The sequence below is a fragment of the Parambassis ranga genome, chromosome 9 (assembly GCF_900634625.1).
Source record: "Parambassis ranga chromosome 9, fParRan2.1, whole genome shotgun sequence".
Classification (NCBI taxonomy): Eukaryota; Metazoa; Chordata; class Actinopteri; family Ambassidae; genus Parambassis; species Parambassis ranga.
In genome coordinates, this window is record NC_041030.1 from 8,638,474 (window position 1) to 8,654,977 (window position 16,504).

Genomic DNA, 16,504 nt, shown 5'->3' on the forward strand with positions numbered 1-16,504 from the left:
AATTCTATAGTCTTTTGCTCTATTCTTTATGTGTATGTGTGTGTAAATAATACATGTGTTGGCTTCATTGTATTCTGCTGAGCCATTGTCCTGTGCCACATCTGCACTTGTGAAAACAAATGTTTGAGGGCAAAACTTTATATGGACTTACAAATGCAACATTTTCTCCTAAATCTTGAATTTTAAATTGTGCAAAACATTCTTTTTACCTTTAAAACATTATCCTAACCATGTCACGTCTGTGTATTTGTGCTCTTTTCAAACACTGACATCTTGTGGACACCTGGTCTCAGTTGCTGTGTTGAAGTTAGCTGTGTGATACTGTTTAAAACTCAGTTAATATAGCAATGTCCTCCTATGACAGCTCATTAAAAGAGCTTATTAAATGATAATTGTATATGTTTATTTACACAGTTTTTGATACAAAAAAATAACAATGAGTAAATCAATGTATATTTGAGGGTTACCACAAACATAATGCCTGAAACATCTATAAATTAATGAAAAACATGTGTAACAAGTTTGTCACCCTACATGGTGATACAATTCATGTCCCAAAGTAAATTCCCATATAAAGCTGTTTTATTAAAGAGTAATTGAGCTCATAGGGCATTGTTTTGCATTTAATTGCATTTAATTCTATTCTACGTTTTTATTTAGCATTATTACTGTGGCAAACAGTGGTTTGGTATCTGAAGTTTAACCATGAAACTTGTTGGAAGGCAACAAATAACTCACTTCATGACTTGTAACCAAAGTCTCGCGATATTACCAACTGTCTGGGCACCAAGTGGAGTAGGGATGAGAGGAGAGGGAGACAGCAAAATATCTCGGTTGTTCTGTTGGAGTCTTGAGAAAGATCCACATTTAGCGCACAGTTTGTCGTCTTGGTTGTACAAGAAACCAAAAGCCCAAAGCCTGTTATATGTTAGATGTGATTTCCTGATTGTACGTAAAGTGAGATTTGGAAGTACGCGTCCACAGAAGCCAAATTGTATGTGTGAAGTGCTAACTGTTAGCTGACAGGCTACCTAGCATAGCCATTGAAGCAATGGCGTTGAAAAGAATTCAGAAGGTGAGTGTATGTTTCCTTGATGTCCCAGCTTTATTGTCTGTAGGAAATCTTTCTTTTCTGCGTGTGCCACCCTGTGTGAAGATTGTTTCTGGATGTAACCTTTTCTGTGGGTCGAATTAGCCGCACTAGCCTGTTTTTGCTCCTATTTAAAATAATTCAGACAAAGACGAGCTAACCCACTGGTGGCCCTGTTGGTGCATTGCTACAGTAAAGGTGATTGTCCGTAACCGCATAAACAGTTGTTTTGACAGCTACTGTGTACTTAGTATGTTATTTTTCTGTCAGATATGTTGCTAAGAACCTTATCATTTTTTTGATAGAACTGGCTGGTGTTAAGTAATTTCGCAGTGAAACGTTATGCTAGCACCTTGTTAGCTAACGTCAGTGTGTGTAGTCCTTGGTTTGCTTGGTTGGTATGTACAGGATTTGGTATGAAACTATTAGCTTGTCAGTTGTCTTTATCCTTGTGCTTGATTAGTAAAGCTGTGACAGATGATGTGTTTAGTCGCTGAATGACAGCTGCTTCATGGTTGCCAAAATTGAACCCTAGTGTCAGTGTTGCCATATATGGAATGGCAAATGGGGCACTGGAGCAGGCCACGGTGTGTATTTATATAACTGAATAGATAGGCTTCCTTTCAAGAGATGTTAAATAACGGGCTCAGCGTCTATTTAATCATGTTATGCTGCTGTCTGTGCTCATTCCCATTTCATCAGCAGTGTGATATTTACATGAATTGTTGACCTAACTAACTTTTCCATATTGCTACTTTTGTAGAGTATAGTTGTTGTTTTTGATTGAGTTTTGCAACATTTATTTCTAGTTAACAACTATAGGAATATAGAACAACTGAAGTAATGGATAAAAGGCTTATGACATCTACTGCCCAAACACCATCTATTATTTATATGTTAGCAGCCTAGATCATGACTTTAATGCAAACATGGCTGTCAGTGAAAATAACAGAAATAACAAGCTAGCTCCGATGTTTAGTTTAAATGCATTTTATCATTTAGATAGTCCTATAGCTGCATCATGATGACTGCAAAAAAATTAAATGTATTTATTGTGTGATTGTCTTGCCTCAGGAACTGTCAGACCTGCAGAGGGATCCTCCTGCCCAGTGCTCTGCTGGACCTGTTGGAGATGACTGTAAGTAGTTTGAAGAATGTGGTCTGCAGTCCATACCTATAAGACTGTATCTTACTGGTATGTGTAAATGTATACTTTTGATCACATCCAGGTTTATCCAAAAATCATCTTCATCACTTTCTTTTTTTTCCCCCTCAGTATTTCACTGGCAGGCAACAATAATGGGTCCGGTAAGTCACTTACCATCCTAACTCGACTGAAATGTGAGTTAAATAACAGGAGTGCCGCAAACTTGATTTGTTTTTATGTTTTCACAGAATGATAGTCCGTATCAGAATGGAGTGTTTTTCCTCACTATTCACTTCCCAACAGATTATCCCTTCAAACCACCAAAAGTGAGTACTTGTCTGCTTTATGCATAATCATAAGTCCTCTATACAGATGTTTTACTTTGGAGTGATATTTTTATTTAACATTCGTTTGATGTTTTGTCACAGGTTGCGTTCACAACAAAAATTTACCACCCTAATATCAACAGCAATGGAAGTATTTGTCTGGACATACTGAGGTCACAGTGGTCGCCTGCACTCACAGTATCTAAAGGTGAGAGAAGAATTACAGCTGTATCTTGACTAATTTTGTTTTTAACAGCTGCTGATCTGTTGGTTGACTCTAAGATAAATGTAAATATTACAATTTGACTATTAATAGACAAGCATTCATCACACATTTGTACATGTTAAAAGAAGAATGATAGATTCTGTAAGAATAGATGCTGCATGTTATGAGAATTTAAACCCTAATGGCAAATTTGGACCAGATTTGGCTTTTCTATGCATTTGTATAGTGTGTTTACTTGTTCAAATAGTGTATAAGTGTTACTGTATTTGTATTGATATTTATAGTTTATAGTTTGTCACATTCAGGGCCATGCTTAAACATAAAAAGACAAGTCATGTCAGAAAAATGGAAGCATCAAATGGAATATTTAGTGTGTTTATAATTTTTTTTAAGTATGTATATAACTTTCAGTTTGCAGAAATGAATCAGTGTGTGGAAATATTTCTGTTAACTTTACCTTTCTGGTGTAATCTTCCACAGTATTATTGTCTATCTGCTCTCTTCTTTGTGATCCAAACCCGGATGACCCACTGGTACCAGAGATTGCCCATACATACAAGGCCGACAGGGAAAAGTGAGTGTTGTACTAAATGTTACTGTTAGACATGAATTAACTTTCTGTAAAAATAGAATTCAAAACAATTTCAACATGTGCACATTTGTTACAGGTACAACAAACTAGCAAGAGAATGGACACAAAAGTATGCAATGTGAGAAGACCAGGGAGAGTCAAATGCAAACGAGAACAAACAAAACACAAATGATTTGTAACTTTGGGCAAATGAGCAACAGAGGGGGAAAAAATCAAACCAACAGCCCACCTTTTGGAGAAGGGAGCGATACAATGAGGTACAGTGCCACGTGGCTTTCTGTGTGCTGAGCTGCTGGTGTGTGCTGTCCTTCACGACTCATATGGATCTGCTAAGCAGGACCCGATGAATTCCTTAAAGCACTCCCATATGGAATATCGGAAACTCTCCGGTCCTTACGCCACACTCAGACTTTAAACTGTTACTCCTGCTATTGTGATTATCACTATCATTGTTGCTATTCATATGCATCATTTTCTCTGTCAAGGAGTCATATCGTTGTGCTACTCTTAAGCAAAGTGTTTGATTGGTTTAGGATCTCTTCAGTTCAGAGGTACTGTCTGTGTCCCACTGGATATGTTGTTCTTACTGTATTTCATGTATTTAGTGGCCTTTCTGTGTTCTTTTTTTTTTTGTTTTTGTTTTCGAACGGTATATGTGCAATTGAGGCAGAATGTTCCCTGTTGAACACAAAAAGGTGCAGTGCCATTACCAGCAGCTGATCTGTTGGCACATACTGTCTCTACCCCAAACAAATGTGAAATATGTTAAGAAATATTGATCTGAAGAGCTGCTGTTTAGATCTAATGAGTGCAGACTTGCTGTTGTGGGAAATGCCCACCTTCATTTTTCTCACACTTGCTGTCATTGCCTGTGTTCTGTAGAAGAAACCATCAACGGCTGGTGTCCATAGTGCACAAAAATCTTCGGTTGTTCAACTTGTTACTTGTTGTGTAGCTATAAACATAGCTACTCTTTGGAATATGGCTAAAGCTGTGTGCTACCTCCTCAGTACAGTTACTCAGGTATCTAACCAAAATCATCAGCCTCTACACGCAGTGACCCACGGTGAGAAAAATGAGCAGGGCCCATATCATCAAACTCTGTAGAAACTTACTCCTGAAGAAGCAACATGATCAAAGATGGGTCCTAAAGGACTGTGCTGCACATTACTATATATATACTGACATTTGCATTCTCCCCTCTAGTTCTTTTCAGTGTGAACAATACTTGGATGTGAACATCTTTTAAAAGATGCTGTTACACATGTACATGCTACTGTTTTTTGTTTTCTAAATAGAAATGGCCTTTGGTTATACCTTGTATCCCTCGTACTGAGAACGGGAGCTCGAGCAGACTTGACATTTTTGCAGAACCCGGTTATTTTAAGTCATGTGCATGTCGTTACTTTAGGTGAATAAATGCAGTAACCCGCCATGACGGTTTCATCTGTTTTTAAACATCAGATGATGTAAAGCTTTGCATTTATTTATGTTCATATTCACATTAACTGGGTCTGCAAACATTTTATTTTGTTTTGTGATTTCATAACACTGACAGTAAAACATTTCATCTGCGTGATACATTTGTGACTTTTGTATTGTATCTTTGAAAGCTTTAGTTTTAGGCTCTTTTTTTTCATCCACGTCAGGAGAATTGAACATGATTGTGATGTGTCATAATGTAATAGTTTTAATTTAATCCATCTTATCGGTCGGATATAGTAGATAGGAACGTTATGTTTTTGAAAAAATCATGGCTCAATGTGCTGATGCTGCCAATATAAAGGGAAATATTGAATATTATAAGGAGGAAGGAGATGATGCTGTTGAGGCATTATTGAATGGATTCATCCAGAGAGATACCTAGTAAAGCATGATAGTTGTAGAAGCTTTGATTGTAGAACTAACACCATGATTAAGATACTGCATATAGATTTTCTTCATTGTTAGCTAGAAATTGTCAAAAACAAATTGTCCTGAAATACAGTATATACTAAAATGGTTTGAAAACATGTCTTCTGACGGCAGTGAAGAGTATTTTTGCTGAACAACCTCAATACAACTAGTTCAATCCTTGTGTGAATTGTTTTTTTTTATTGTTATTCATCTGGCTGTTTGTTTATTTATTTGAAAGCTGAGTATCTTCCAATATGTATGACTGAATGCAGCCTCAATTCATCTACATTGATTTCCCTTGTCCAGTGTGCTCAATAGATTTTATATAGGCAGCTTGGCATGCTTTGCACTCTGGAGAACCTTCTCACAGCCATTTGCCAGATATCAGGGATTTCGTTACAATTCATCCACCTAACACCTCTGACTAAAAAATTTTAGCCTTAACCCTCATTTTGTATATATACAGAGAACATGTCATGAACTGTAAATTTGCTATCAGGGCTGTATCCCCACAATGGGTGATTCATTTCATCAGTAGACACAGAAATCTGCTTGAACAACATCAATGTTTTTTTTTGTTCATTTGTTTAGAAAAGAAACAGCCCAGCTTTCTCTGAATGCAGGACCAGCCTTCATGCATCTTAAAATTTGGAATATGTGTGCTTGAACTGCCATCACGAACATACATGTCTTCACATAGCCTACACAAGATAACTATTGACCTTGTTATAACAGATGAATAAAGTCCATCTTGGTTTATCATTGTCTGCTGTTTTTCATTGTGTCTTTTTCTTGGAAAAAGTAAAGGGATGAGAGGATGCATTTGAATAACCAGGAATATAGATAATGGTCTAAAAAGGCAAAAAATAAATGTTGTACATGTCTTTTAGTAAATTTTATTTTCCACTCATCCTGGAAAAGATATTAAAAATACCATTAAAAGCTGTCTGTGTAAATCACTAATGCATACCTGAGAGCGCCACGACCAGGTGTGCGTTTGATAATAAACACCTCTTGCAAGTGTTGTGCTGTGCAGAGAGCACGATCATGATCAAAGCGAGGTTTGAATCTTTTATTATTATCATTAATTAAGCAACTGAATCATCTTGATGTTCAATCAAAGAAATGAGTTGCATAGATACATACGTAAGCTTAGAAATATTTAATACCCACACAGGATCCCCGCTTTCGCGGTGCCACGCTGTCATACATGCAGCGTACCCTCGGTGAGGCATAGCCACTAGCTAACCTAGCTTTCCACAGTCAGCATCATCGCCACTCCTCCCAGTAGGAAGGGCGCATCCCGGATAGCTAGCTGGCTAGCTGTACTCAGCATAACGATGGCAGTTAACCTCAGCAAAAATGGTCCTGCATTAACAGCTGCGTACAAAGAAGTGGTAGATGAAAAATCCAATACCAACTGGTAAGGGACGGTGTTTTTAAAGCGGCGTTAGCGCTGTGTAGTTGGGGTGGTTAGCTTCAGTGGTGGCTAGCTTTCAGCCAGTCGTCAAGTAAGTTAATGATAGTCTAACGCCGAATAAACTTTGCCTGTAACATTCAGTTGATGTTGATTAGTTACCCATATCACTTATTAGCACTTATTAGTAAAGCCATAACGTTTGGTGATGCTAGCTTTAAACGGGAATTTAGTTCTTGTACATTTATTGCCAGTTTGGATTGTATTAACGCTAACAGTTTAGCAAGTAACATTGTTTATTAGCTAACAGACACGCTCATCGCGCTTTGCATGTATTTTTTTAGCTTTACAATATGTAATTATTACATCGTGTGAAGCATTACTTCATCCATTTCCTGGTAAGATACCAGAAGTTTAAATAAGAGTCAATCAAACCAATGAACTTCCTCTTTGGGTGTCAATGCCGCAAGAGTGAAACCTGTAGATGACAGCTGCAGTGTTTAATACGGACCTGAATTAATTAATCTCGAGGAGTAATTGTCCAGGGACCCTGCAGGCTCTGTGTTCACCTAACATAACTCTCATGCCTTTCTTCTAAAAACGAACTCAGCACCTTTCTGTGTATTACATCCCTAAAACGGGTGTTAACTGAAAAAAGTGAAGCAGCAAAGACAGAATGAAGAAGTGATATCACTTTGGTTTGGTTAGTTTCAGTCTGAGCATTTTCCACATAATGTTCCTGTCCTGATATGCTGCCATCCACACCTGGATACTTGGTCCTGTGTTGGGTCTTTCTTTGCTCTATGGATCTTTTATAGATCCTCCAATTAAGCCTTATTTGTGTTCATATTTGTCTGTCATTTAAATTAGAAAACTAGAAGATTGCAAACTTCACAGTACTTCACAACGTAGTCTCCAATTTAATCAACCTAGCACAGGTTAAACTGCAGAGACAGCAAAATCTTTTGATCAATCTTTCAATATTGTTTTATGTTGTTTGGCCCACATTAAAAGCGTCCTGCTGGATGAGGTGGAAATGAAGGATTTCCAACGGTGCAGTGGCACACAGCCTGTAAAGCCTACTAACATGGCTGATTTAAAAGAGGATTAAAACTGCTCTACAGTATTTATACTACCCTTACTTCCTGTTAAATGTATCCTGTGTGAAAAGAGCTTAGGTGTAAGGGATGCTTAACATAGGTTTACATAACATCCCCTGTTTAGTTGAGTGTGAAACGATGTGTATCAACAGTGTTGTAATATCCATAATCTGCTGTTTGTGTAGGGCCTTGTTCACCTATGAGGGAAACAGTAATGATATCCGCCTAGCAGAGAAAGGAGGTGAGTGTTAATTTAGTAAATGTTGTTATCATGTTACTTGTGATGTCAACATTATGAAATGTGTGCAGGAATTCCATTGTCAGCAGACAGCTGCAGCACTGGAATATCAGCACAATAGGACTGCTTGCCTCTGCTTTCCAACCCCATCATTTGCAAGGGGAAAAACGTCCACAGTTACACAACTAACCACAGTAACCGTTTGACTTTGCCACAATGTTTATGAATCAGATGGAGGACTGGAGGAGCTGGTTGAGGAACTCAACAGTGGAAAAGTCATGTATGCTTTCTGCCGGGTCCAGGATCCAAATTCCGGTCTACCCAAGTATGTTCTCATCAACTGGGTAAGTGCCACGCTCAGCTGCTGTACATTTAGAGTGTCCTCCTTCAGAACTGTTAAATGCATCTTTGTGTTTCAGACTGGAGAAGGAGTGAATGATGCCAGGAAGGGGATATGTGCAAACCATGTCAGCTCCATGGCCAATTTTCTTAAGGTAACGCTGAACTTTAAATGTAGGTGGGTTTGTGTACGTTACACATGAAATTCATGTTAATGATGATCCTACAACATGACATAAAAATGACATACAAAGATAAAAACTATAGGTGTTCCCTCATTGTCTGTATTAAAGGGAACTTCTTTTTCTTGCTGTATCAGGGGGCCCATGTCACGATAAACGCCAGAGCAGATGAGGATGTGGAACCTGAGGTGATCATGCAAAAGGTGGCTAAAGCCTCAGGAGCCAACTACAGCTTCCACAAAGAAAAACCCAGCCGGTTCCAGGACAGTGGTCCTCAGGGACCTGTGGTATGCGCTTCTGTTTGTCTTCCACTAGAAGAGATAAGCAGATCTTAACTAGAGTCCTAATCTCAAAACATGGATACATGTGAAGTGTTTTTTCAAAATTTCCATGCACACAACACTGACATTTCTACTCAATCTGGTCAGCTTGCCTGCTCTAAATAACTAAAATTCTTTAGACTTTACAATCATACGGTCAAGAAAAAATATTCCCCTGTAGAAAGCTATTGTGCTCAGCATTTGTGCAATGCCTGGTTGCCTAGTAACATCCGTTATGTACATGTCTTGTGATTTGTCACAACTGATTGTCATAGCACAAGTTAGAACTTGTTAGATCGTCTAGATTAGCTAACTAACTAGCTATTATAATAGCGGTTCTAGTCCCACAGTTTTGGTGATGGACTAGACCAGGGGTGGCCAAACGTTTTTCGGGGAGGGCCAGATTCGATAATGCGAAAGTCTCCGAGGGCCAACAGTCCCCGATGTCATTATTTTAAACAATAAAAACTGTGTATGCTGTTTTGTAATATGTTATATCTTACACAGCAAACAAAATAACATCTTAGCATTCAGATGAACAGATCAGAAAATGTTATCTGAATTTCTAGCATAAATTTAAAACATTCAGAAACTGTGTGGTTGTGATAACAGAGCAACAGGCAAGTTATTGACTCTACTGTGCAGGTGAGATCTGATCATATGTGGCAGGTCTGGTTTAGGAGCAGACATCAGTAAAATGTCAGGTAGACCAGGTGGGAGTCATTTAGTGCTGATCTCAAAGGGTCTGGTAATTTAATGTTTACACAGGTTTGCAGTGCATGTCAACGAGACGTAAAAACGTGATGACGTGCCTTACGACAGATGCGTACTGAATGACGGAGCCTTTTTGAGAGAAGTGCCGCGTCTCTGTACAGCTGACAGTTTAATAACAGAGAACGTTAACAAGCAAAGGGACTGATCTGCTGCTCCAGTAAAACATCACAGTTTATAACACTTTGCTCACACGACACAAACTAAGTCGCATGTTCGCATTTCTGGAGAGTTGCTTTTATCCAGCCGCCGGTAAAAAGGCCCGAGCAGGCTGCCGCCCAGGACGCAGCCTCCCCGTGCAGCAGGGAGCAATGAGCATCCCCCTCCCTGTCCATCATGTCGCTTTAACTTCTCTAACGGCTCCAGCATCGCTCCCTGCTGCCCGCTCCTGCCCGCACCGGGCAGCAGGGAGCGACACGATGGACAGGGAGAGGGACGCTCCGCTCCACTCCCCTGCGCTCCTGGAGCCCCCCTGTACTCCGGCATGTTCCCCAGAGAGGGACGCTCACTGCTGCACGGGGAGGTTGCTCTCTGGCCAGGCAGCCCGCTCCCATGCGCCCCGTCTATGAATTCCAATAGGGCTTCTATACTACGATTAATAATAACAATATTTCGTGCGCACGTTATACATAATTCGTGGCCACAATTTATTTCTTTTTTACCATGTCACAGAGGGGCTCCGTAGTTTTGGAGAACTTCACTTGTACAGTACAGACGCTCTCTGATAGCAGGCTGTCTGCAGAAGCACGTTTAGTCTCGTAGTGAATTGTGTCAAAGTGCTGAACCGGTGTTGTGCACCTTCGGAGCCCTCTGCGTAGCTGGAACCAACAACCAAGCCCTGCAGCACCGCGTGACGCACCACGATGCAGACAGAGAGAGAGATAATGTTCTGCTCAGAGAATCATGACGCAAACGTTACACAATGAGTTAAAAACAAAAACAAGAATTGCCTGTTGATTTTGTATGATTTACTCTGTTTGGCTGGCGGGCCAAAAATAACACATTTTAAGAGAGAAGCCGCGGGCCATAGAAAATCCGCCAACTGCGGCCCACGGGCTGTAGTTTGGACACCCCTGGACTAGACTGATTTTGTCTTGATGTGTAGAACTGTTCTGTCATGTTAACGTAGTCACATTAACACAGCTTTTTTCTTTCCCGCAGGGCTCAGTGTACCAGAAAACCAACGCTATGTCTGAAATCAGAAAGACCAATAAGGACACCTTCTGGGCACAGGCAGAGGTACGTTAACAGACATGCAAGAAGCCAGTGTAGACTAATACAGCTACTTCAGTATCAGTATCTCATATGGGCTCTTCCTAAAATGTTATTTTTCTGTGCGATGATTTAGAATCACTGACTCATCCAAACTGCAGATACCCGCTACAATATTGTAAGAGTTTGCAGTTTAGAAACATTTGACAGATATTGCCATTTCCCCTGAATTCTTATACAAAAGTAACAGGCAGGCAGATTCCACCCCTCACAAATGTAACCATAGTCAAGCAAAAGCTTGGTTGTAACTTTGTCCTTTGTTTACAGTTGTGCTCACATGTTGTGCTCATTGCCTGCTGTTGCCTTAGAACCCCTGATGTGAAATCAAGCTTTTTAATAATGTTTGCATTTGTTTGGCTCTTAGAAAGAAGAGGAGAAACGTCGACAGGAGGAGCGACGCAAGGCAGACGAGGAGCGGCAGAAGATGGAAAAAGAGAGGAAGGACAGAGAGGCCAAGGAGGCAGCGCTGAGGGAGAAAAGGGACAAGGAGAGGGCCTCTCAAATTGACCAACAAAAGTAGGTTACCACAGAAGGAAAATGTACACCGGTCAAGACCAGTTTGCTGTAGCAACTATTAAATGTCTCAAATTACATTTCCTTTGTCATGTGTATTAGGAAGTACCAACAGGAGCTGGAGGCCGAGAGCAAAGAGCAGGAAAAACAGCGCTGGGTGAGTTCACTTTGGCTCTGAAGTAACATCAGAGAAGGATGAGTGTGACTGTGGATTGATGTAACAATGCTGATGATTAATCAAGTTTCGGCAGCACACATACATCATATAAACACTTATAAATCAGGAAGCTTGCAAATGTCAGCAACATTAATATCAACATCATCAGGACCAGCAGCAGCAGGACGACAACCAAGCAGTGCAGGGGAGAGCAGTCAGGAGAGGGGAATCTGTGGAGAAGGCCAACGTGAGTTCCCTTCCGTCAGAGTGCTCTCTTTAGACTAATCCTTCTTGTTTTCTTTTGTCTTTCAAAAAATGAACCCTATAGATCTTTGTTAACAATACCTGTCTCACAGCCTTTGTCTTGCATAACATCTTTTCATGAAACGGTTTTTTCTCACAAAACTTTCCACCACATGGTATGGGCATCATTAACTACCTGCCCTTTCCAGCCACACACATTCATTCTGTGAATGAGTCTGGAATTCTTCCCCTCATTTATCTAAAATGCAGCGGGCTTTATGAGTTGACCTGCAGCTCATTAGAAATTCTTGGTTTGAGAAAATCTAATAATACCTTGGATATTCAAGTTTTTTTTATACCAGAACAGCAGTTACTTGCTTCATTGAATGCTGTTTGTGATGCCTTTTGTTGACACTTGTCTGGTTGTCGCACTTCATACGTTTGTTCCTCTGATTGGTTCTATCTGTTCAGAGGAGGGCTTACTCTGCATCTGTTGGTACAGCCCCCTGGAAATCCAATTTGAATCCACAGAGACCGGACTAATGCTTTGTTTCCTTATTCATGCTGCTTTCTAAACTCAAATCTTGAATTTCAGACTGAATATAATATAAATGCCTTTGTATTTAATCAATTTGCTGGTTTAATGTTTTAACCATAAATCTGTGTTTGTATTCATCCTAGCCATCACTATATTAGAGTAATTTTATATATTTTTTGTGTTTTTGTTCCCTTTTTTAGGAGGCTGCCTCTCTTGTCTCTCAGCGTGCAGTGAACCCCAGAGAGATGTTCAAGCAGAGAGAAAGGGGAATAACTCCCAGTGACTCAGACGTGAGCCCTGCTGCCCCTGCCAGCCCTCAGCCAGGTATATAAGCTTACTTTAACAACCTCCTCTGCTTTACTGCAAAGCACTCTTACGCTCTCCCTCAGGTAGTGGTACGTACAATGGGTGATTGAGTGCTGATTGCAGTCTTTAAACATTTTGTTGAATCTTTCCATCAGACGGTCTAAATGTCTCATACTCATACTTAACACTATCTCCATAGCACTGTCTTCTTCTCTGGTCAACCTGTCTGCTCTTTGTTTTTTTCTCTCCATCTGTTTTTTGTTTTTTTTTGCACGGATCAATGTGTGTCTCTGCTCAGGGCGTCTTCAAAGCCCTTTTCTGTCTAAGCAAGTGTATGAATCTGAGCGAGCCAGCTCACCTCAGCGCCAAGCTTCTCCTCTGCCAGCAGGCTCTGCCTCTCCCGTCCCGGCCACAGGTGTGAGCTTTAAACACACACATACACTGCAGTCTCAATGTTTCATTTCTTATTGTCCTTCCCGTGTGTCATCATCTTCATATTTCTTATATTCTTAAATTTCATCATGAATCATGCTGCCATTCAGTTGACTTTGTTTGCTTAAGACGGGTGGTGTTGGTGTTGGTGGTGTTCATCCTGTGCGGGCTTGTGATTGTGTTCCACTGTGTACATGCATGTCTGTGCTTGTGTTTTGGGTGATAAGAGCCTGATGCGGATGGTGGACAGGACAGGTGTGAGTATGATGAGCAGGAGGCCACCAACCAGGAGCAGTGGAAAGGTGGGGCTCATTTCACATGTAGCAGCATCTGTTAACCCTTTAAGTATCAGTTTCCCAACCATTTCATCTGCTTCAATATTAAAATGCTGTGTAAGGACATATTATTCCCTCTAGCCAAATTAGGCTGCCAAGATTGGCTGCTAATGCTGCCACCTGCTGGTAGATAGCCAGCCCAGCTCATACGCAGTCATACTAATAGTGATATTTCTTTCTAGAAGAAGCACCAGCTGCCAATTCGCATGTCCAAGAGGCAGCTTATGAAGAACCCGCTCAGGTGGGTGTGTGCAGTAACAGTTTTCTTCTATCATGTAAATGAATGTGGAACATAAACTCATTTCTCTCCCAGGTGGAGGACAGTAACTCTTATGAAGTGACTGCTGAGGAAACATCAGACAAAGGCGTCTGTGCTCGAGCCTTATATGACTACCAGGCTGGTGAGTAGTTTTTTTTTATATCACAGCACATCTTAGCTTGGAACTGATAATGTCACAAATTCAATGCCTGCTTTTTTCAACACCTCCAAACCCTCTTAGCTCTGACAATTGCTCCTTTTATGCTTCCCACTTACCTTTGTGAATCACCAGCTTTCAGCTGCAGGCATAACAATAATATAAAGTATGGGTTCATCTCTTTTTCTTTCATTCAAGCCTTTGTTACACTGCCTCTAGCAAAAACAAGCATTTTACTGGACAATAGCACCGTGTGCGTGTCATGCTGCAGATTATAGAAATGACAGCAAAAACAAGTGTTTTTATTAAAGAATTATCATCTTATAAATTTTAAAGTCAGTGTGACAAGTTTACCAACAACATACATACATTACTTTACATCATACTTTACATTTAAAGGACACTTTTTCCATTTCAGCTGATGACACAGAAATCTCTTTCGATCCTGACGAAATCATCACCGGGATCGAAATGATAGACGAAGGCTGGTGGCGAGGCTACGGCCCAGACGGCCATTTTGGAATGTTCCCAGCCAATTATGTGGAGCTTATCTAGCCCAGTGTGCACACATGCCCCTCCTCCCCCTCCAGATCATAACAGTGGCAGGCCCAGAGGACTTCTGTAGGAAAAAAAAAACACACACAGCAAAGTTAGACCTCAGACACACAAGATCAGGCTGAAAAGGTGCTTATGAGCCTCCACACCATGGACCAATATGACCAGTATTTGTGGGCCAGAAGCTTTTTAAACATATTCATTTCAAGAAAGCAGTTCCATTAAATTGTTGCTGTTGTTGTTGTAAGCAGCTGATGGCATAGTTTAGAGATTGATGAAGACCCAAACACTGACCAAAATGTCCCCAATAAGTCCCTTTACCTGTTAATGTGATGCAGTACAGTATCCATGTTTGTCAAGTCTTAAATTCAGCGTGAGCATTCTTAGCACTTCTTGTCCACATTCCTTAAAGTGACTTCAGTTCTATTTCAGGTATGATTTATTTGTTACTTGTAGCAGTTGCTCCTGTTCATTTCAGGAAAAAAAAATGGAGGTACCAGCTACAGCAGAATCTTTTGCCTTGTTTTTGCCTTCCTTTACCGGCAGACTGAATTATCCTTTTTATTCTTATGTGAAAGAATCTTACATCGTGTGTGAATTTCAAACTTTTACTGATCTGACTGTGATTGAAGTGACTATTTAAAAATGTTTGCTGTGCTCTGAGTGGTTGAATTCAGTAGGGAATGCATACAACGGTTAAGTTCCTTTTTACTGTGAGTAGATATCGGTTATCATTTCAAGTTCAGCCACACACACACAACCACATTTCAACATATTTAACCTTTTCAGGGAAAAGCTGAAAAAGAAAAATCTGAATTATTTTTGTTTGGATCTCGCTGGATTGAGGTTGATATAAATATATATATGATATAATATGTGATCTTATGGTGCCATAATGAGGGGGTGTGGATGCAGTGATACTGTCTGAAAAGTGATTGATGGCATTTTAATTAAACATTTGAACAGCTTCAGAATTTATGCAAATTCTCTGTTTTTATCTTGATAATGTTTTTTTAAGCTTTGAGGTCAGTCAATAAAAGAAATAAAAACTGTATTGATCTTTAACAGTAAAAAGGGCATCATGTATCCATTGCATTCTTCGTGTTTGTTTTTTTCCAGAGTCTATTGTAATGCACAGACATTCTTCATAATAAAATAAAGAAAGAAAGAAAGTTGCGTCTCATGTTTTGTCCAAATAGGGCAAAGACGGCAAATAACAGAGAACCCTGAGGGATTTTTAGAGGCTTAACAGGAACTCAGATGTATACACGGGCACTGTATGTGATGTACAGGCAGTTTCCTGGAATGAGGTAACAGCTGGGGAATTCACCCTTAATGCATAGGTTTCATTTTCACATGAAAGTCAGATTTAAATTCTCCCACAGCTTTCAGATAAATCATGGTTCAGGTGACACTTCGTATATTTATTATATATCGTATATACATTATTCGTGTTTACATTTCAAATTAACTGGAAACGCATTTTGCAGAAAATCACCTCTTCGTTGTATCTTCATTTTACAAATATGGCCGACCAACCTCAACCTTTTTAAATTTCCAGTAGTTTCTGGACCGTTGACAGTTATTTCACACACTTCCTGTAATGAGATTGCATATTAAATAATAACTAGAGTGTGACACAAACGCCACGAAATTCATAAATGTGGCATTCTTTCTCAGCTTGTAAAACTAATATATATACATTAATAATATCTTGTCCAGAAATGAATCAGCTAGTGTAGTTTCAATATTTTCCAGGTACTCCTACACAAGCTAATATATGAACCCCCACTGAATAGTTTTGCTTCTCTACTGGTGTGTGTTTGAAGATCGTTCCCAGGATAGTGAGTCACTTCAGACAGGAAATCTTGTGTGTTGGAATCACAATATTCTCTCTTTTGTTTTATACTGCGCTGCCCTCACCTCAACCTCATGTGTTTATGTCAGTGAAAGTCAGAGATGAATAGCTGGGGATTTTTCTCCATCAACTGTTTTTTTTTTTTTGCTCATCATCTTCACATTTATTGTTGGCTTCAGAAAAGCTCAACAAAACATTCTGTCACATATTACACAGATTACAAAATACATTTCCT

General features: G+C 39.8%; 2 protein-coding genes across 5 annotated transcripts; both read left to right on the forward strand.

The window, feature by feature from the left end:
* The first annotated feature begins 787 nt into the window (after positions 1–787).
* ube2d4 (ubiquitin conjugating enzyme E2 D4) lies at positions 788–5,460 on the forward strand. 2 transcript variants are annotated; one of them, XM_028414119.1, is made up of 7 exons: positions 788–1,075; positions 2,165–2,228; positions 2,367–2,398; positions 2,486–2,563; positions 2,666–2,771; positions 3,270–3,363; positions 3,458–5,460. In XM_028414119.1, exons 1-7 carry the CDS (start codon positions 1,052–1,054, stop codon positions 3,501–3,503), a joined length of 444 nt encoding a protein of 147 aa, XP_028269920.1. In that variant the 5' UTR covers positions 788–1,051; the 3' UTR covers positions 3,504–5,460. The 2 variants fall into 2 exon arrangements, with proteins under 2 accessions (XP_028269920.1, XP_028269921.1); XM_028414120.1 differs by lacking the exon at positions 788–1,075 and having other exon boundaries at positions 2,165–2,285.
* Positions 5,461–6,538: 1,078 nt separating this feature from the next.
* On the forward strand, positions 6,539–14,588 carry dbnlb (drebrin-like b). 3 transcript variants are annotated; one of them, XM_028414866.1, is made up of 15 exons: positions 6,539–6,700; positions 7,980–8,035; positions 8,264–8,376; positions 8,452–8,526; positions 8,691–8,840; positions 10,806–10,883; positions 11,281–11,432; positions 11,532–11,586; positions 11,756–11,833; positions 12,568–12,691; positions 12,972–13,088; positions 13,333–13,407; positions 13,623–13,681; positions 13,754–13,841; positions 14,275–14,588. In XM_028414866.1, the coding sequence occupies exons 1-15, from the start codon at positions 6,618–6,620 to the stop codon at positions 14,409–14,411; spliced, it is 1,440 nt and encodes a 479-aa protein (XP_028270667.1). In that variant the 5' UTR covers positions 6,539–6,617; the 3' UTR covers positions 14,412–14,588. The 3 variants fall into 3 exon arrangements, with proteins under 3 accessions (XP_028270667.1, XP_028270669.1, XP_028270668.1); XM_028414867.1 differs by lacking the exon at positions 12,972–13,088 and having other exon boundaries at positions 6,541–6,700; XM_028414868.1 differs by lacking the exons at positions 12,972–13,088; positions 13,333–13,407 and having other exon boundaries at positions 6,540–6,700.
* The last annotated feature ends 1,916 nt before the right edge of the window (positions 14,589–16,504 follow it).